Here is a 21,393-nt window from a genome sequence, read left to right as displayed (position 1 = left end):
ATGTCAATGATTTGCTTGACTGGAATCCGGCGTTTATGCTGAGCCATCTATGCAAATCTCCGACCTCCCGAAGGACTGCCGAAGCCATTTGCCATTGTCATCACCGTGCAAATGGAATTTGCCTGTTAACTCCTCCATCTGGTCACCTTTTTGTCTGATTTTTGGGCCTCACTTTTACGCAGTTGTCAACCCGTCGAAAGCGCCTTATTCGCCACACCTTTTGGGTGTGAAAAATCAAGAAAAGGTCTTCCCATTCGGACTCGCAGTCATGCTGTGCGTGCTGGAATGGTCAAAAGTTTTATTGTCCGGCAATGGACTCTTGAAACAAATGTGCATTTTAAACTGTGGGAAAGGATTTTAAGAGTTTTTTTTCACACCTCTGCATCTGGTGGCGACAGTTTTTATTTTGCACCACCGTTCCTTGTTTATGGTTGCCCTGATTGTTTGCTTTTTTATGAAAACGAAATGTTATTCATATTAATAGCGACAAAAACATGGTTGCACAAGTTTTTTTTATTGGAGTTGAAGGCAAAATTAATTTATCGCCCGTTTAAATTAATCTGAGAACCATTTTCACCAGTTGATTTAAAGCCGCAACAGCGCTTTAAAGTCAGCACAACAACTGCAACTGCGATTACCCATCGATTTGTTCGATTTGAAGGCTCTGAGTGCTTAAGCGTCCTTTCACCTTTTTGGCAATGGCATCCCGGCGATTTCAGTCCGTGGATAAACAGCGTTTTTGTTTGCATTTGCGTGGTGCTTATTTGCTTGCCCGCTGTTGATGTCTGCTGGGTTTGAAGGGCCTTTAGGGACGGGAAAGGGGTCCTCGGAGGGGTCGGGACACCCTGCAGACGCGGTGGGTCAAAGGCTCCTGGTGGATATTCAGTGGCTCTGCCGGTCACTGTTCCCAGGTGCGCCAAATAAATAAACGGCTTACTAAAATGAGGGGCTACGAAAGCAATGAAAATTCGCATAAAATTTTTATGCTTTGTCGAATTTAACGAGCCATCCCCCTCGATTTGTCCTTGCAAATTGCACTCGCCGTCTGAGAAATATAACTCTTCCCCTCAATATCTCAAATTAAGTAAAGTGGGTGGGGAAGTCCCCTCTGCGTTTAAATTTGCATAAGAGGCATTGGCGGATGCGGATGCGGATGCGGATGCGGATGCGGATGCGGATGGGTTGCAGTGTAATTGGGCGGAGTGAAATTGCGTTAATATTTAACAAGCCAGCGAAAGTGCAAAAGTGAAGCACATTAAACGAGCAAAAGGGATGCGGAAACGGAGTCCTTGGGGTCGAAGTGCGAAATTATGCGGAATTTAGGGGGTACCCAACCCTTCTCTTTGAAGCACGATTCGCAAATGTTAAATGTTAGCCATGAGGTCAGACAAATGTGTAATTTGTAATGTGGAACTGAAATGTTTGACCTCCAAGCGGAGCATTGAATGCAGTGAAAACTGAAATTCCCATTAACGTCGAGTGGCCCTAACTACCATCAATTTTTGATAACATGAAATTCAATTTTCGACACGATATTGCAAAATTAAATTACTGCGAATTTAAACCGCCATATTAACATCAAAGAGCTTTAAATTTGAAAAATATACTGCTTTGGCGCCATTTGATGAATTACCGATTTAATACCAACCGGCACTTATCGATAACCGCGATCAGCTGTGATCAACGGCGGCAAACAGCTGATGTGGCTCGCGAATTCCTCCGTTGTTGTTGCGCTTTCATTTTTGGACTTTGAATCGCTGCCTCTCGAGTTTGAACGACAATATTTACCTAACTCGCAACGCCATCGAGTGGAGAGCCATGTTCCGGACACGGGTGCACCGCAATCTGTCGTGGATCTCGACGAACTCATCGCGGACGACGACGACTCATGGCCAGCACTACCAGTATTTGCAGTGCTCCAAGCTGCCGACCCTCTATTTCCAGCGCTCCCTGCCGAGACTGCCCATCCCGCTGCTGGAGAACAGTTGTCGGCGGTTCCTGGAGGCCACCAAGCCGCTCCTCTCGCCGGCAGAGCAGGCAGATACCCAGAAAACGGTGGAGGAATTCCGACAGGGAGTCGGCATGGAGCTGCACGCGAAACTGAAGGCCCACGACGCCGAGAACAAGCACACTAGCTACATATCTCAGCCCTGGTTCGACATGTACCTGGCCGATCGAGCGCCCCTGCCCCTCAACTACAATCCCCTGCTGGTGATGAAGAGCGACCCTCGACCGGAGTACCAAGACCAGGTTGTGAGGGCCACCAACATGATCATCAGCTCGCTCCGCTTCTGGCGCTCCTTGCAAGCGGATCTGCTCGAGCCGGAGGTCTACCACATGAACGCCAAGAAGAGCGACACCGCCAGCTACCGCAGGTGGATGAAGGTGGCTCCAAAGGCCTTCGCCACCTACGCCTCGTACGCCTTCAAGGCATTCCCGCTGGACATGAGCCAGTATTGCCGGCTGTTCGGCACCTCCAGGATTCCCAGGATCGGCAAGGACGAGCTCGTGCAGTCGCCCGACTCCAAGCACATCCTGGTGATGCGACGCGGTCACATGTACGCCGTGAACGTCCTGGACTCCAGTGGCTACATCGAGAGCCCAAGTGTGATTCTGGGCAGGCTCAGGGCTGTGCTCAAGTTGGGTGCGGATCGCGAGGCAGCCAGTGTTCCCCTGGGCGTTCTCACCTCCGGACAACGCGACGAATGGGCCAAGAGCAGGGAGCAGTTTGTCAGCAACCCCAAGAACGCGGATCTCCTGCAGAGCGAAGTGGACGCGGCCCTGTTCTGCGTTTGTTTGGATGGCGAAGAGGATGGAGTGTTCAACGAAGAGAGCCAGGCTCCTTTGCTGAAGCATCTGCTGGCGGGAAAGGCTCAAAATCGGTGGGAAACCTCTATTGACTGTAGATATTCTTTCCGTACGATAACTTTTATTTACCCCCCAGCTGGTTTGACAAATCCATTTCACTGCTAATCAGCGCGGATGGTACCACGGCCATAAACTTCGAGCACTCGTGGGGCGATGGAGTGGCGGTCCTGCGCTACTTTAACGAGCTCTACAAGGACACCCTGAATCAGCCGTATGTGTCCACGGAGACGGTTCACACACCCGCCGAAGGAGACTTGAGCAACGTGCGACCCGTCAACTTTGAGATCGACGATGCCACCAAGTCGGCAGTTACGGAGGCTTTCAACAAAAACGCCAGCATTGTGGACAGTCTGGACATGAATGTGCTGAAGTATCCGCACATCAACAAGCCGATCTGCAAGCAGTTCGGCTTGAGCCCCGACTCCATCATCCAGCTTTCCTTCCAGCTGGCCTACCGCCAGGCCTACAGTGGCTACGTGGGCAGCTACGAGTCGTGCAGCACCTCCGCTTTCCGGCATGGACGCACGGAAACGATGCGACCGTGCACGAACGCCACGAAGGACTTCTGCGAGGCTATCCTGCAGCCGGAGAAGAGCAAGCCCAGCGCCGGAGAGCTGCGGGCAATGATCGACCAGTGCAGCAAGGTGCATGGCCAGCTCACCAAGGAGGCGGCCATGGGACAGGGCTTCGATCGGCACCTCTTCGCCCTCCGACACACGGCCCAAAAGGAGGGCGCACCCCTTCCCGATCTCTACGAGACTGATGCCTACAAGCGCATTAATAACAACATAATCAGTACCTCAACCTTGGGGTCGGATGCCCTGCTAGCGGGTTCCTTCGGTCCCGTGGTCAGGAACGGCTTCGGAATCGGGTAAGCCGACTGTCTGCTGGGATTGGGATTTCTGTTTACGCATGCAGTGCCCGTTCCCCAAATTTCTTTGACAAATTGTTCAATTGCTGACAGTTGATAAGCTATTTTTCTTCCAGCTATTCGATTCAGAACGATTTCGCCGGCGCCATAGTCACCACGTACAAAAACCAGGCCGATGGAAAGATGTTTATAGACAGTCTGGAATCTGCATTTGATAAAATTTGCGCTGTCATTCAGCAGAGCGGCAGTAGCAAGAAATAGGAGGGCACCCAAGGAGTCCGACCCTGCCCCAATGAATATGGCTTTAACGAAACCAGGAGATTTATTTTGATGCTTTTACACTGTATCCCTTGCGTCTGAATTGCAATATCTTATTCCTAGCTCTACAATTTATAGATTATACACTGAAAACATTCTACCCCGTCTAAAGCATCTGCGTCTGCTGTTATCCGGCTGCTTTTATTGCTTTTGCGGCTGATGGGATAATAAATTGGCCAACATATGGTAGGGCTTTGCAATTGAAATTGAAACGAGAAATAATTTACTATTAAAAACATAGATGGGTGAGACTTGGTGTAATAAAAGTGGATTTAACAAGAACTAAAACCTTTGAAGTACTATTTGTTCGGCAAAGGGTTTAGTTTGAAGATTTTTTGTTAACCCTTCAGGAGAATAATCATCACATTAAAGAATGAATGTAAAATCACAATTCAGTTTTCTTGAGCCTAAAAAAATGTTTTCTTGGGGAAGCACCTCTGGGTTATTTTGTTTTCCCAAGTAAATTTAACGAAAGCAGTCTGAAATTGCATCAACCCGTTCGGGCAAGTCGAACTATTAAGAGAGTTCCCTTTCAACACATGTAAACTTTGACCTTTCATTGTCACTTAACTTTAACAAGATGTGTGCCCACGCAAATAAGCGACCTTCTCCCAACTTGTTTACCCCAAAGTGGGTGGGGAAAACCCACGCCTTAAGCGGTGACTGATTAAAGGTTATCCGCACACTGACCCAGAAAAGTTTGCTACCAATCCTCCGCGTCAAGTTGTTGGCTTTTGATTTGCGCCCGCACACGTCAATCGCGAACTCGGTCTAAACATGGCTAGGGCTTTATCACAATTGTGCCCTTTGGGCTGGGATGTGGATGCCGCTAAATGTGCTGACATTATCAGTTGATTTATCGCCAAATTTTGTTGCCAACTGGCGTGGCGCTGTAAAAATTAATTAACTTGCTGGGGAGGTCTTCCCGATATACACACGATTCCGGCTTAATGGGCGGCATTAAAAATTAAAAAGGAGACATTTCTCCAGCGGAGAGGTCATTAAAGCCAAGTAGATTTTCCCAGCCAGTGGCGGACAATTAAAAACATATTAAACTGACGTGCCGGCAAGGATGTGGATGTGCAGTCTGTGTGTATGAGGGGATGTGGGGATGTGGGCCGTGATAAATGTGCGGTCGCCAGGATTTAATATTGCGCATACGCCGCCGTCGCCAGGCAGCTCATTAAATTATTCAAAAATGAGACTCCACTGCCCGTCCAGCTGGCTACATAGTTGTGGCATTATACGTATTCTAGAACATTATCCTGTGGCCCATTGTGCCGGGGACATGCGACATGTGGCGGTAATAAAACGTCCTAACGTGCATCGCCTGCAGATGAGCTTCGACTTTTTACTTTTTAATCAAAATTCCGTTAACGGGCGCTAAGCACACAGAAGCCTTTGAGGAAAATCAATAGCCGTTCTTCTAATTGAATATTAATACTTAATTTATGCTCTTTCACGCGGAGAACGCATCATTAGGTCCGGGCATCTGCTGCCAAACTTTTCCGGGCAGCCCACAAACTGATTTATGGCCGAATTTTCACCCCTGGACTTTGGCGCTTGTCTTCCGACACTGGCAGGCAGCTTCAATTTGCGGCAGCAATAATATTTGTTCGACCACAACAACCGCAGGACCGCAAAGCCGTTAGCAACTCCCTGGAAACTCGCCCCATCGGCTACAGTGCGTATGCGTAATCTTGGTCAACCGATTGCCGCATGTTAATGCACTGGGGCCAAAGGCAAGCCGCACTTCCGCACCTCGGGCTAATGAGCAATTAATATGGAAATCGGTTTCGGACAGGACAAGGTGCCGACCAATTATGATGCGAACTGGCCGAATTAATGGCCAGAACATGTGGCAACGTGTCGGGAAATTACAATTCCCCTTTGCCGGCGACAAAAAGGAAAATTCGCATGTGGTTAAGGAATGCCGCCTTTCCGGGAATACGTGCTTTAATTTGTTATGAATTACCAGAGGTCCTTGTACTGATATATTTTCCTATTATTTCATTACTAATAATTAGTTGACTGAGTACCTATGCTCCGTGTACGTAAAGTTAAGTGGCATTAACTTCATTATAGGCAAACGCAGGCAGCTATCACTTATTTAAAACCAACCTAGACTGGTTTTACCTCTGGCAAATTAAAACCGGCTTTTAAATAATTAAAAATGGGTTCTCTACTTTTCAATATCAGGTCATCGCCTTTAAACCTCTAGAATGTCAAAGTGTCAGCTACCGAAAGGACGGCTTAAGCCCAGCCACGTGCTTTTCTCAACGGCCCTTGACGTTCGTCCTTGTGTAATTAACATCAAATTTATGTGCAATTCATGGAAAATGTCTGCACAGGTGGCATAAAAAGTACTTGAAACTCAATTTAACGCAGCTCGTGCCTGTATTTAGCATTTAAGTTAATTGATACTGCCGCAGGACATTTGGTGAGACATGAGCACAAACAATGAGCAAGTCCTTTTAATGCCGAAAGCAAAGCGGAATAATCATTTCTAATTGCTGGCAATTATTTATAACATTAACAAATAGTCAATGAGCCAGCAGCGGAAACGAAAGCCAAAACAAAATTAGCGAAACAAAATTACGGGAAAACAATTCAGGGGAAACAAGAAAAAGAAATGTGCCAAAATGAGGTAAAAACTATTTGAGTTTGTTTTTTCTGTATTGATTCACAGTACCTCTATTGGATGGCAGCCAGTTTTTCAGAGAGAAGGAAAAACAAATTCGCACGTTGGGGTAGTCGGGAAACAAAAACATTTGTTTATAAACATTATTTTAAATGCAGAACAATTTAAAGGAAAGAATTTATATTTGGTTATTTCCAGAGGAACAAGAGCTTAAAATGAGATAAATTACCAAGATTAAAGAAAATTGGAAACACATTTTTTTTGCTTAAATTAGGTGAGAGCAAAGTACAGAAACAATGCAGAAAATACGGTCTTTAAATAAAAAGGTAAACAGAATATAAAACAAAATCTAGGAAATTGGATAAACAAAACTGTTGAGTAAATAAATAAAAGACGTATGTATATACCAATGCAGTTTCATAGTGATTCATTGCTTTGCCATTCATTGAAAAATCTTACTAATCAGTAACACCCGAAAACAAGATCCATAATCCACCTTGAATGTATCTTGAGGTAGTCAGAGTCATTGGCAACATTTGAGTATAAACAAAGAGCGCATCGTCATGTGGCCAAGACACTTGTTGTGTGCGCGCTAAAATGTTGCAGGAAAAATGTTTAGGTTTAGTGTTCCGGGCAACGGCGCGTACGAGTCATTTTAATTAAGATGTCAGTCACACAATGGTCTTTAGACTCGTGCCCTATCTCCCTGGCAACTGGAGCATATATATGCCACATCCTGGACGATTAACCCCATGCAGCCACGAGCAGCCAAAGGGCCAAGTCAATTAACTTGAGCCACAAAGCCGGCCATTGTTGTGCAACTCGAGTCAAGTCGAGTCAATTGTGCCTCGTCACACATGTGGCATACTTGTTTACATTTCCACATTTCCTCTGCTCAGAGCCACTTTTTTATTATCACCGTGCCTCATCACTCAGGGGATCTCGAATCCCATTCGAGGAAGCCAGGGAAGCGGAAGGACATTCGCCCCCCTTGAACACGAGTTAATTCAATTTACTGCCTCGTATGCCTCACAGTTCTGTGTTTGTCTTGGCACATCCTCCTACACGACCGATCCGAGCAGCCATTCGGAAATGCAATTTACCACAGAACGCGAAAAAGTTTTGAATACTCCCGCCTGCTTCGAGACAGTCGCGGATTGGCGCCAAAAAGTTTCGCAATTCACGGGGCGAGAGTGCTCAGGGCTCAAAACTCCAGCCGGAAGGGCCTGGCTCATAGAGTATTCATGAAATTTTAGTTGCCATTTGTTTTCATGAAAAAAATCTCTTCTCACTGCCTACACCCTGTAACGACAGCATTTGCGGGGATTATGAAAAACATCAATTTTATTGCAGAATTTCAAAACTTTTTGCAATAGCAAACAATAACTTAGTGGATAAATTACTCTGAATCACCTTTCCTCCATTGTCTGATCATTATTAAGGCGTAATTATTAACTTCGTTACTACTAAACATTTGTTTCAGCACTTTACCAACTACAGACTTATCTCCTTCCCTTCTGTATCTCCACTCTGGCTATATATAGTTTCATTTGGCTGGAGCCGCAGCGAACAAGCAGCAACTTCAAAGCAACATTTGATTTATGGACAATGGGAATGTCTGAGCCCAAGAACCAGAGACAGCCAAATGGGAGTTTTCCTGGCTTGGAGCAGAAGTTATGGTGGCCCGGAGCGACAGCCCACCCTCAGAGCCCCTAAAGTGCGTAACTTCCCATTTGCAGCCCGACTATTCGCATGTATGACATGTCCCACCTAAACCGAGAATAAAAAGTGACTAGAAAATACGGAAATATTAAACTACACTGTACTATACCATCCTCAGAACGAGTCTCCTATGCGGTCTTCCCTACCTCACAGCTTTTATTTCGCATTTCTTGGACTGAATCCTTTGTGAATTGGAAAAATTAATAATTTTAAATCACTATTTTTGCACCGTGTATCTGTGAAACGTTCACGTTCTCGTTGACTTGCCATCTTTACGGCTGGCGAAGAGGAGAGGGCGGAGGTTGTGGGCCGGCTAATAAACAAAAAACACATTGACCTCGGCCCAGAATATTGCAAGCCATGCAATAATTCTGCTCCTGCCCTTTATGAGGCAGTTGCGTTGCGTCTGGCCGGGATTTCATTACTCGGTCGAATCCTTTGTGAGGAGACAGCCTTTCACCCTGGGATCCAACTGAACGTGCGGAAGCCACATTTTCCCGAAGGTGCCAGGCGTGGCAATCTGGGTCAAGTGACTCGTATTTCGTTGTAGTAATTACATTTCGCTTTGCCTTTGGCTGCGCAACCAGAGATCTGGAATTTCAGTGGCTGTGGCCTTGTCAATGCTGCGGAATCGCGATTTAGCCATCGCTCAATGGGATGGAAATGCAGCTGACAGGCAAAACGAGAGCGAGGTGCCGCGGGGAATTGATTTTACAACCGCGGCGACCGAAATCCGCAAACGCTTTCGCACCGCAGTCGCACTTTCCACACTTTCCACACACTAGTGGCGCAAATACGAGTATATTGACCTTCGGACCGAAGGACCCTCCTTTCGGACACGTCATCGACTGGTTCGCTGGCCAAGAAGCAAGCGACTAGCATGTTTTCGCCATAAAACAGCAAAGCGGTTATTCCTGTAAGCCATCAGCAGCACACCCCCGCCGTCCAATCAAGAGTTCTGCCATTGTTGTCGTCCCGACTCGCTGGCGAGAAATGTGTGCAAAGTGGATATGACGTATACGCCCCGTTCGCCGCTCTCAAAAGCAAGGCCAGCTGCAACTAAATGTTGCAAGCAATTAACCTTTTAATTTGAAGGCGAAGACTAACCCGTTTTCGGGAACGGAAAAATTAAATTTTGAGGAAAGCTAATTAAGGTCTCTGGCTTGAACTTTTACACTGCGAAAATAAACATCCAGTCCAATGTATATTTTTCCACCATCCAAAAAGTTCTGATACCTTATAGTATACCAAGTGTCTTGCTGAAAAAAACATTTGGCAATAGCGCTTTAATAATTGTTTATGCTGAAGCAGTCTGTATTGACTGATATTTATTAAGCTCGCTAAATTCAGCAGGCGTATCTCTCTGACATTGTTATATTTTGCTAATTTTTTCTTTTGTGTAGACTATTTTTAGCAGCGAACTGGTGTGGAAGAGCCTTATCCTGGCAGCCGAAATACTAGGCAATTTGCATAAATTTAACATGAATCAATGCTGCGGGGGAAGGGGTGCAGGAGCGGCGGAAAAGCGGAACGGAGCGGAGGAGCTGGAAAAGTGGGGCGGAAAAGCCAAGCGGAGGGCCATAAAACGCGAAAGCAGGGAAATGCGTGAGCCAACAATGAATGAACGACCCGAGCACACAGAGCCGCACATACATACGCAGTTATGAGAGGGCGTGAATGGCCTACGCCTAAATAAATCAATAGGGAAGCCAGCCACAGCGCGTAAATTAAGCTGAGGAAAATTGAAGGAAAATTGCAGTGCGCCACATAAAAGCGGGCAGCAATTTTCAAAGCCAGCGGAAATTTATGCAGATGCGATGAGGTATCCCCAATGGCTGTGTAATACCAGCTAATTCTGAATTCGTCTGACTGCGAATTTGTAGTCCAGGAAAGCATATCAAATTAAGCAATTGCATAAAGTCGCTAATCAAATGGGGCAGTTAATGTTAATCGTTTAATGTTTTATGGCAGACAGGGTACTTTTTCATTTAAGCCAACTTCATTAAATAAAATTATCTTGTTTGCCTTCTATTTTGCTTATTGCACTATAAGCCAAATATTTATTTCACGAAACCCTAATTTATAAATGCGTCAACATAAACTCAGCATCATTCATTCCCATGAATCCAATGATTGAAAGTATCCATAACTAGTTAATAAAAATCAGCAATATTAGCTTGCGGTTTTCTTTACACAATCATAATAATATTGTTGAACGACGTATATTTTATTAACTCATTACCACTTACCATTAAAAGTACCGCAAGAGCGGTTTTGTGTGTGAGAGCACGAGAGCGGGAGAGCACAGCACAGTTAGCTTGCACTAATAAGCAACAACAAAAACAGCACTGCGGATAATGTGGAATGTAAGACACGGATCATAAAAACAAAAAACACAAGAAAAATTAAAATTACTTACCGAAATAAATCACAATCTAAAACAGATTCACTCGGAGTTTTAAAGTTTATTAGATTAAAAGCCGAAATTTTAACGAATTGATTTAAAACCACCGGTGGCTTCAGCAAAAAAAACTACAAATTCGGAGCGCACAAAAAAAAACACGACCGTTCGCCTTGAAAGTCAAGAGACTGCTGATAATTCATCTGCCTAGTTGCTGTTTGTTTTTAAAAGAATAATGAAAAAACTTGTTAGTTTTAATTAAAACTGTTCCAAATTGCTAGTAGTAAAAAGACTTTGATGAGAACGAAGAAAAATGTTAACCATTTGTTTGTCTTGGCTAGATTTTATAACTCTTTATAGAAACCATATAATCCGTATTGTCATATTAGTGTATATGTTCTGAAAACTTGAGTTGCACATAAAACTGTTCCAAGTTTATTTCCCCCAAAAATATTATGTCATACTTTTTCAGAATGCTACAGTGCTGCTTAAAATTCATTTGTGGCTCAGTTACACAACAATAAAATATGCTTTTGTTTATGATTTTGAAGAAATCCGCTGATAGCCACTTAAGAGTTACAGTAGACATGACCTTGAGCATATTTTGTTTCACTTTCTAGGGGTAACTCTCATCTTAGTCTAAATGTGGGGTATTATTTACAAAATTGAAACTGAAATGAAATTTTTCGTTTCTAAAGAAAGTCAATATTTACGTAAATGTAAATTAACAACTACTTTAATTTAAACGAAACTTTTCCAAGAGTATTAAATCGTTCTGCTCAAAGGGACTCTCCATTTCAGTTTGTTTTGACGTCATGTTGTTTATTGTATCTCATAACTACGGCTGCAAGTTGAGACCCAAAATATCCATATTATTTCCCAGCTGTAATGGCTTGCTGCCATTTTTTTACTATTGAGTGGCGGCGCAGTTGGAATTTTAATATGTAATTAAGTCCGCGAGAGAAGGGGCTTTCAAAACGGCAAAAGAAAAACGGTCGTTGCCGGGCTACGCATATTAAAATGAGTTTTCATTCCTTCTGGTCTTTCCGACCGAGGGCCAAAAATAATGTGGCGCTCGTCGATGACCGCATGGCACTGGGCTAATGAAAATTAAATTGAATAAGCGGGGTCCGAATAATGGAATCTAATAGCCACATGACTCGGCCACAGTTGCGTGCAAATCATGGCCGCGATTAAGTGCAAATGAAGCCTGATTAATTGCCAGCCGATTGCCACGAGGATCCATTGGCCCAGTGCAAACAAAGGCTAGCAAATGTCATATTTTACGGCCACTTTCTCTGGCCTTGGGTGGCCATTGTTCCGGTGGCACGCATAAAAAAACCAAGTTGCGACCATGAAAATTCATGGCAAGCCCGACGTTTACTTGCTGCTGGTCGGGATATTAGTGCTGGCTCGTAATAAGCTGCGTATTTTAATAAGCCTCGACGTAAACGTTTACTAGCTGTAAGCAATTTAGTTTTTCATACTTTCAGTACCCTTTTAATCCAAGTAGTTTTTCTTAAACAAATTTAATTGATTACTTTTTGAAACGCTTCTTAAAGCTAGTAACTGAATATCACATATTTTCCACTCGACAGAAGTCGAATTCGCTCGGCAATAATATTTTTGTACAAGTTTTTATGGGGTTTCCCTAATTGAAATGAATCTAAAGCATTAACAAATCAAATATTGATGGCCCATAAAAATCTGAAAACGCATATACAAATTTCTGGAAGGGCTTACAGTTAAAGTGTTACAACAGCTGCAAACTACCCATATACAAGCTCATTGGACGCGTCGATTGGCTTAAAGGATTTCGCGTTCATTGGCAGGTCATAAAACCCTGCCAACAACAAGGGCAACACTGTGTCAATAAAAGTGTCAATCAAATCAATGGGACAGGCTAGCAATTTTTCATGCTTCCAAAAACGTGCAGCGAAAAAAAAATTATCAATATTCACTTTCACTTTCCTTTTAAAACTTCTTAAAGGTCTAGGGATTTAAGACTACTTTTTGGACAAGCAAAAAATTATTTGCAAAGTCAGTTGACTTGCGGTTGATTATTCTATAAAGTCAGATTTATATTTGTTGCTGATTCTCTGAGTGTAGCGCCTGTAGACACACATTTAAGGTACCGGCTGTTGCATATTTTTCGGATTTCGACTTTTTTTTGGAAAAAGGAAAAGCTATCACAACAAAAGGGCATAAAAACATTGTGGCAACGCTTTCCCCTTTTCCACGCTTCATGTTGACTTGACTAATTTTTTATGATCGAAGTTTGGTTTATTTTGTTTGGGGTTTTTTGTTTTTTTCCAAGGTCATCATGTCGTCCAGCCAGGCGTTGATTTGATTTTCGCCGCCCGTTCAGTGCACATTGGCGATATTAAACGCCCTGATTATGGCAGCCCGACTAGGCCAAAAGGACCATCAGCCAGACCCCGGCATCTGCCAAATGAAGCTGAAAAAATGCAACTGCCAAATGCCCCATTCGGGTTTTCGTATGCAAAAGGAAAATCTGGAGCGGAATGCGTCCATTTATCAAACTTTGACTAGAACCAGACGAAGGAAATCACAAAATAAATCGCTTTGTCGTTTTGGACAAAGTTATAAATGACACAAATTTTGAGGGCAAAGCCAAACCGCTCCTCCTTTTTTAGGAGAGCCATGAAATGGGTTCCAGAAAGGGTACCCAAAGAAAAAGCTAAGCAACGATCAGAGGACATTAAAGAAGTTAGTGTTTTTTTCGATGAATACCCGAAAAACAGGTGTTAACCGCAGACCATATAAATTTGTCTCCCGCACAATGAAAACAGCGGATTAAGCAGCAATTTGTAAATCCAATACTCAGCACCGAGAATTTATTGCCAAACGTGCCACACATAAAACTCACTGAGGCGAGACAGTTTTCCTTCATTCCTTATTCCTTTCCCTTTTTGGTGCACTTGCGGAAAATTGTTTTACATTACAGCCAGCGCCAAATTGAATAATGCGTCGGGGATTTTCTGGAGGCCAATACAAACAAGCCATAAATTCCTAGGGGCCATATGCAGACGTGGTCGGATCTTGAGTGGCCCTCGAGAGGGGTGTGGTTGCCAGTGAGGACTGCCACTGACACTTCCTTTGGACGAAAATGCAGCCTGACAGCGGTCTTGGGAAGGGGAAACATATGGGCAACTGGCGGAAATCTCGGCTGGCTGGGCACTTTGACAGCTGGCGGGGCTTTGTGGCAGCTAGAGATGGGAAAGGATTCACTTTTGCAAGGCAAATTGTGTGCAAAAATAAAATCGTCCAAATTATGTTAAAATCAAGGTACTTAAAGTGCACAAGAGAATACAAGTTTCGTTAATAAATGTATATCCCAAAGGAAGTAAAGACTGCCATCACCAATGACAAGCTGTCGCCCCTCGAACATATTGATCAATTCGCACTCTTTAAGGTTGTAAGCTGCTCTTCAAACAATCGCCAGGACACTCCATCACTTCGAAGGTGGGGCGGTGAGCAAACACAGTGAGGGGGCACTGACTTCAAAGAACTCGCCTTTCTGGACTGGCAAAGTAAGCTGCTTTGCATTAAGTTTGCCTGGGCCCACTTGATTTCATTTGTCATGCCGTGCCATAAATAACTAAAGGCTAAGACGAGGCGCCAAACGTTAATCACAGCAAGTGGAGGAAATCAACAACAGACAACAGGAGGCAAATTAGAGAGAAATTCAAGGGGGGAGTGGTGGGAAGTTGGGGCAACACCCAACCAACACCACTAACCGAAGTCAGCGTCTGACACCAGCATTAATTGCGCATTAATGTTTATTGCTCAGCGGATATGGAAGTGGCGCCATTTTGCCATTTGTCTGTTTTGTTTCGTGGCCCCCGATCCACTCCACTTCCTCCGAGAAGAGGAAGCTGAAACAGAAAAACCGCCGGAACACAGTTTTGATACCCTTCGAGGAAAGTCGTTGCTTTAAGCGTGATTTAACTTAATGCTCATTCAGTCGAACTATTGGTTCATGCCCTCGGAAAGAAAATAATTGGATTGCCAGATTGTGTGACAGCATTTAATTTGAGTCTCCCGAGGGCCGGGATATTAAAGATTTTATTGGTTTGACTCGGGGCCACAATCTTGCTGGCTTTAACTAATGGAAATGTTAAGCTGTATCTCTTAATGCTGTGTTGTCTTTAGGACTTTTTCTTTGATTTAAGAAAAGGTAACTTCAACGTGTAACTACAAAACATTTCTAAAGCTTAAGTACTGAATTATTTGTTTGAATTTAGTATCAATCTTAAATTTAATGTATTAAGAAATCTAAAGCATATTAAAGACTCGACTAGTCCTATCCCAACTGACTTTCATTATCTTCTGGCTTTCAATTCCTCGTTTTGTTTCATTAACTTATCCACTGGCCCTCTCTCCCTCCTTTTTGCGCCTTTTTACTCGGTCTTTCTGTCTCTGCGAAATTTGTTTTGTATTTCCGGCTGCACTGAGCTCCAAATACTTCCGGCGACTTGCGCGCCATTCGAGGCTTAAATTTATGGAGCTAGTTTGCGAGCTGTTTCCGCCGCATTTGCCACATGGCTGCCACGGCTTTAAGCCGCACTAAAAACCACTGGCAGGATGAATGCCGAGGGAGAAGGTATTTTAAGCGACACTTTGATTGATTATCCCTGGGCAAACTCGTGCCTTTTGAACCTTTGACGCGGCTTGGCATTGAGCCGCTCCCTAATGAGATGCGTGTGTTTGCATGTGGCACCGACAATCAGCGCGGGGTCTCCTGATTACATGCAATACGCAAATGGCCCTTCCACTTAACAGAGCACTTTGAACTGAACCTTAATTAGAGGCATAATTCATATAACTGGGGAACTTATGTCGACACAAAACTCAAATAAAAACGATGCTATACAGCCACCTACTAATGCATTATGTTGGCCTGCTACTTAAAATCCTGACTCCCCATTATTTTTTATTCTAAGACCCAGAATGGGTTTTTCACAGATTTAAGGTAAAACCTAGTTGGCTAAGCAGTTTCAGCTTAGGCTGGCCAAAAAGCAGGCTCTGTCGTCGCTCTGAATGTGACTATAACTTTCGGCATACAACCAATCAAAATTCTGGCAAAACATTGAAATGGCTGCCAACCAGGTGAGTGGTCATCCAAATACCTCCGTGGATGCCCGTGAACCCGATTTGAACCCCGCAGGACTCGTCGGTGTCCTCGCGCATCACGCTCTTCAACCAGCAGGCGGAGCAGCACCAGAACTGGATGATGATCAACCCCTTCGCGCACTACAACGTGAGCGAGATGCCCAAGAGGAGCTTTCCGCAGGAGGAGTACGGCAGGGCTCCGGCGGGAAGTCTCTCCGAGCAGAGGTCCTTGCAGGCCAGCGTCCGCGCTCTGGAGGAGATCCTGGAGCTCTGCGAAATGATTCAGAGTTCCGGCCAAGACGATCCCGAAAACGGTCTGAAAGCACTGACTTTTGGACCCCTTTTCGAACTGTACAACGACATATCCGACAAGCTGCTGGCCACCTTGTTGGGAGCCCGCAAGCACGGCTTCGTGGACTTCAGCGGGGAAACGCTTTTCCAAGGACGAGACGACACCGTTCCCGTGCGCCTGGTGCGCCCTTTCGAGGAGCTAAAGGCCGAAATCCTGGCCAAGGTCGCGGATCTACGCTGCATTTTCACCGAAAAGCCCGAGGAGTCGGCAGTCCTGCGCGGGTCCAACTAATGTTTTCAATTTAAGGGCGGCGATAAAACTTGTCACCCGATTCCTGACCCGTGTCAAAGGCGGCACGTGTGCACCTCAGCCGGTTCGCAGCTAATTCAATTAAAGTCTGGCAGCCTGACCAAAGGCTTTTGCCCGACAGCGAGCCACCAAGCCGTAAACCACCAATCCCGTCACGTATACGACAGGTGGGCCTGCTCGCGAACACCTGGCGGGGGCTTTTCGATCCCACAACACCGCTGCGATTGTATCACCTCCAGGAAGTAAACAAATTACAGCCGACTTAGTTGAATTCATTCGCCAGTTCGTCGACTTCAAAGCTCCGAACTCGCTTACCTGACAAATTATGTCGAGTTATTTGGGGGGATGGGAAACCCGTAAGTCATTTGGATTCCCAGCGGTGTACTTGCTAGGCTACAGTGTGCAGAAAGCTCCATTCTTTTTTTATAAATCTACTTCAGTTTGGTATAGGATTTTTTTAAATTCGTTTTTCATCAGTCTTCTTTAGTTTGAAACTGATAATTGCCCTTCAAAGTTTCCCCAAAAGGAATCATATTACTTCCTACTTAAAATCGTTCTAAACATTGAAGTTCTTGTTGTACAGGCTGTCAAAGTTTTAAATTTTTGGTTGTTCTTAAAGCCTCTTGATGGTATTTGCCTGCTTCCATCGCCTGAATTTGTCTAATTTGCGACTGACATGATATCCCCGCCCACTGCTGCCAGGCCGAGAATTCCGAAGGAGCGTGGGGCCGCGTAATGTACCGCTGATTTGATTTAACGACCCCAACCTCCCCCTTCGATTCCTTACCTCAGGCGCGGCCTGGAGTCCCCCAGTTTCGGGATTTAGGCCCAGTAAATTTGCACAGAGGCACCGAATGATTGAATAACGAAGACCGAATGGCTGGGTTTTCGGCATTTATGACACATAATTATGATGGAGCGCCTGAATGCGGGCGGAATAGATTGAAATGATCTAAAATAAACATGTTTCCATGTTTTTGAGCGCGGCAAGGAGGGAGACCGAGCGGGGGTTAAATGGAATTTGTTATGCAAATGTCATGACTCGGCTCGTTGCGCACAACATCCGTTTGCCATTTTTCCGACTGCCAACTCGTGCCGGAAGGCCGAATTCGGGGCCAGAAAAGGCCGGAAAAATCCCACTGGGCGACTCAGAGAGCTGCTCTATGAAGGTGCTGATTGCTCGGCTGGCAAGCCAGTTTGGTCCTGCGGGTTAAATCACAGTTCACACACGCCCAATTGTCCCAGACAAAGGTAAATAAAACCAGGTCAAAACAAAGCAACAAAAATATGGTGGTCACAGGGTTAAATTTTGGTTTGAACCCGGTCGGAAAGTTGGTGTATTTATGTGCATATTTTTCGGGCTTACTAAAGGCTTATGAATTATTGATTTTGTGTGTATATGAACTGGTTACACGTCAAGTGGTTGGAAAATAAAAATGATTCCTGTAATTCCCAAAGCAGTCAAGTTGTTTGCCCATAGTTTTAAACGTAACGTTTTGAGTGCAATTTACATAAAATTGTTTCTCATCAAAAACTATTCTATGAATTTTTAATTCACTTTGCAGAGGCTATAAAACTGAATTCATTCATCACTCCTTTGATGTAAAATTCAAGCAAGATTATTAAGTTTATTTTGCATTTTTGATGGGCTTTTAACAATTTGCTTTTTCACAACACTCCAAAATGTTTAAAATTAATTTTACTAGCGGAAGAACCTCTTTAAACCAACGCCACCAATCGTTGTAATTTTTGTGGGCCACTTCTGGTAATTGCAGTTCCATAAAAATCAATTCCGTATAAATTTCCCCGCCATCTTCGGGGATGCAGCTTAAGTTTCCCAGCTCGTTTCAGCCATTCCCCCAGCGGAAATCCTTTTGAGCTCGTGGCTTTCCCGCTGCGCGGCCCCGAAGTCTTGAATTTCCGTCAAAACTTGTAGCTGATTTATGGCCGAGTCGGTCGTCAAAGGACACGCTGCCGCTGTGTAAGCCGAGCCACATCCGCTTCCGCCGGAGCCTGCTGCTCTGGATTCCCAGAGGACTCGCCCACAACAAGGTAGTAAGCTCCTCCTGATTAGCCGCCGAAGGTCTTCTCGTCGCAATAACGCTGCACTTGATAAGGAGCCGCATCGTAAAACTGTCGTTTTCCAGTTGATAAGAGCGGCGCGTGTGGCAACGGGGCACCAGCTGGCCATCAGCAGGGAGGTCAATCCGGGGTTATTTCTGGGTCAAGCGCCGTTTCGCAGTTCGAATGGCCGAAAGGCACTCGTGGCAGGCTTACCTGTAAAGCGGGGTATTTGCGTGTCAGCAAAGTTGGTTTGTAAAAAGGATTTGTATACCCAACTTAAATTCACTGCAGTCAAAGTCCTGGAAAGTAATCAAATTAATTGAAGCGGAATCACACGAGCATTAAGCCAGACGTTAGGCAGTCTGATGTAAATCACTTACCTGCCACCACATCTTCTTAACCATAAGACAAGCTAAAGCTAAAGTCAACAGGGTAGCTCGAAGGCCCAGACCTCGTCGCCAGCTTTATTATACGTATATTCAAAATCGCCGGGGGACGTAATAAACATAAAAATTATACATACCTTCAGACATGTTTTTGCATATTAGTGCTAATGTCCGGGGCCGGAGCGATGGCGGCGTGGAGATAAAACTAAAGTGGGTGCCTTCTGAATTTCGCTCTGCGAGGAGCGGCAAAAACTTTTCAGACTCGCTGCAAACAATGACGTAGCTGCTCCTTAGCCCTCATTTATGCAAATGGCCGCCATTTGGCGCAGCACAAAGGACGTGGACTCGCATGGGCGATTTATGGCGGCAAATGCGTTATTTATTTGCTGTGTTATTGTTTATGATTGTCGGCACTTTGTTGCATGCCCCATACATACATATCTGCAGACATTTACATTTAATTATGGACGAGCATCCAGCCAGATGGTTTTTCATTTTCCAGCCATTATTTTGCGGAGACAAGTTCTGTTGATGTGCCAAGTTTTTATCGTATTTGATTTCGATTTCAATTTATTACCCGCTTCCCAAATAGAGCTGACGGGCCAAAAGCGGCCAAGCAGAAAGGTCACTGCGGACTCGATGAGTCACTCTTGGGCCTTTGAGTGCAGACTGTGATGGAGCACTTGGCAAGGCCCTGATCCTGCGGCAGGATGCTTCAAAAAAGCAGTCAGTTGATAACCGAGTTGAAAGGGGTGCTCCATTAAGGGAGGTCATCGAATCGAGTATGCAGAGTGGATTAAAAGCTCATCTTTATATACAAATGAGCTCCGCATTCCAGAGCAACAAATGCAATTTTCGCTCACTAAATAATTTATCTGCAAATAATTATATTCATTGCTCTGCTGCTTTTTGCCGGCACCGTAATTTTTCCAATTTCTCCTGCAATATTTATCTGCTTATTGCTGAAACTCAATTTCAAATCAATCGCCACCTGCCACGAGCCGCAGCTTGCGGAAGCCGTAGAGGTTCCTTGAGTTATCCGTCTTGGTGGCACATGCTTGTGGCACTTGCCACCTCTTGTCTCCGCCTCCTTTCTCCGGTCCTCAAAAGCGCATCGCAAATGGGGAGTTCGGATATAAACCAATTTGAATCTGGCACGGGCTGTCGGAAAGTGTCGACACTTCCAGGAGCCTTGCATGAGTTTTCTTGGCCCGAAAAACAAAGCAAATAAGCACAAGTACCGACACTCACCAGCTGCATCTTGCACTGCCACTCCGCAAACCAAATCCCAAAATGAATTTTGCGTAAAGTCACTTTTCCTGTTCTTATTCTGGGACAGAGACAAGCGGAGGAAGTGCAAGCTGTGCCGGAAGTTGAATTTACACACAAGCAAAAACTAAAAATCTGTATCATAGAAGTCTTCCCTACTTCTTTTAAACATTGAAAGTTATTTTATTCTCTGTGTAGAGCAGTCTTAAATATTTGAACAGCGCCAAAATCCCACCCATAAATCTGCCCCGAATCCCCGTATGAAGTATCCTTTTATTTTCGTCCAGTGGTTAGTTGCCAAAAAATTGGTGGGCAGTGAACAGTGGTCAGAGGGTCTCCTTGGTCGCCGGGCTTGTTGTGTAATTGTGCGAGTCAAGTGGGTCCGCAGTGGGACGGGTCATAAAGGTTAAGCCAAGTGGAAATGTCGGGGCGATTAATCTAAAGCGCCCCCAAAGGTTGCGTTCCGCTGGTCAGCGGCGCCCTATTAGAAAACTTTTATATCGCCGGGCGGTAAAAGTGTCAAAGCGGGCAAATAAATGAAAACTCTTTGGCGCGTCATGGCTCTGATTGGCAGGCCAACCCACGAGGAGTGCTCCTGCTTCACTTTTGAAATTGTTGTCTTCGGGGGCGAAAGGAAACATCATCTGTCAGCCAGCCAGGCAGCCGCCTTATTGGGAAATGAAAATATTAAAAATATATTCCGACTGTCGAGCCGAGGAAAAGCCTCGCTCTGACAGGTGCAGGGAGGAGGGGAGGAAGGAAGGAAGGGAGGGGAGTGAAAACCCAAAGAGAAAATAAATCAGCAGCCGTAATCCGCCGCGTTGTCTCTGAACTGAGTTCTGCAAGTTTCGCCGCCTTTCCTATGGCTTTTCAGCCGGAGAAAAAGCCGAAAACTCAGGCACATGCCACCAACGGATCAACTTTGAGGGATTCCACAAAGAGCCAAAAAATTAATGTACAAGAAACAGCATATTCAATAAAATATAGAGCTCAAATTAAATGCAGTACTTTATCACGAGAGAGAAGCCTTTCGCGGCAGAAGCCATAGAAGCGGGAAATGGAAATGAATCGAGTGTAGGATGGTAATTTATTGTTTAGTTTGATAAACGGATTTGA

The 21,393-nt window shown here is 44.8% G+C and overlaps 2 protein-coding genes across 2 annotated transcripts; both read left to right on the top strand.

The window, feature by feature from the left end:
* The first annotated feature begins 1,713 nt into the window (after positions 1-1,713).
* LOC108099204 (carnitine O-palmitoyltransferase 2, mitochondrial) lies at positions 1,714-4,345 on the top strand. Its single transcript, XM_017202579.1, has 3 exons — positions 1,714-2,882; positions 2,945-3,739; positions 3,856-4,345. The coding sequence occupies exons 1-3, from the start codon at positions 1,819-1,821 to the stop codon at positions 3,998-4,000; spliced, it is 2,004 nt and encodes a 667-aa protein (XP_017058068.1). The 5' UTR covers positions 1,714-1,818; the 3' UTR covers positions 4,001-4,345.
* Positions 4,346-15,842: 11,497 nt separating this feature from the next.
* Positions 15,843-16,819, top strand: LOC108099021 (actin-binding Rho-activating protein). The gene is made up of 2 exons (XM_017202257.2): positions 15,843-15,954; positions 16,013-16,819. The coding sequence occupies exons 1-2, from the start codon at positions 15,940-15,942 to the stop codon at positions 16,538-16,540; spliced, it is 543 nt and encodes a 180-aa protein (XP_017057746.1). The 5' UTR covers positions 15,843-15,939; the 3' UTR covers positions 16,541-16,819.
* Positions 16,820-21,393: the final 4,574 nt, after the last annotated feature.

Source organism: Drosophila ficusphila, unplaced genomic scaffold, assembly GCF_018152265.1.
Source record: "Drosophila ficusphila isolate 14025-0441.05 unplaced genomic scaffold, ASM1815226v1 contig_286, whole genome shotgun sequence".
NCBI lineage: Eukaryota > Metazoa > Arthropoda > Insecta > Diptera > Drosophilidae > Drosophila > Drosophila ficusphila.
This window is presented reverse-complemented; position numbering and strand designations above follow the sequence as displayed.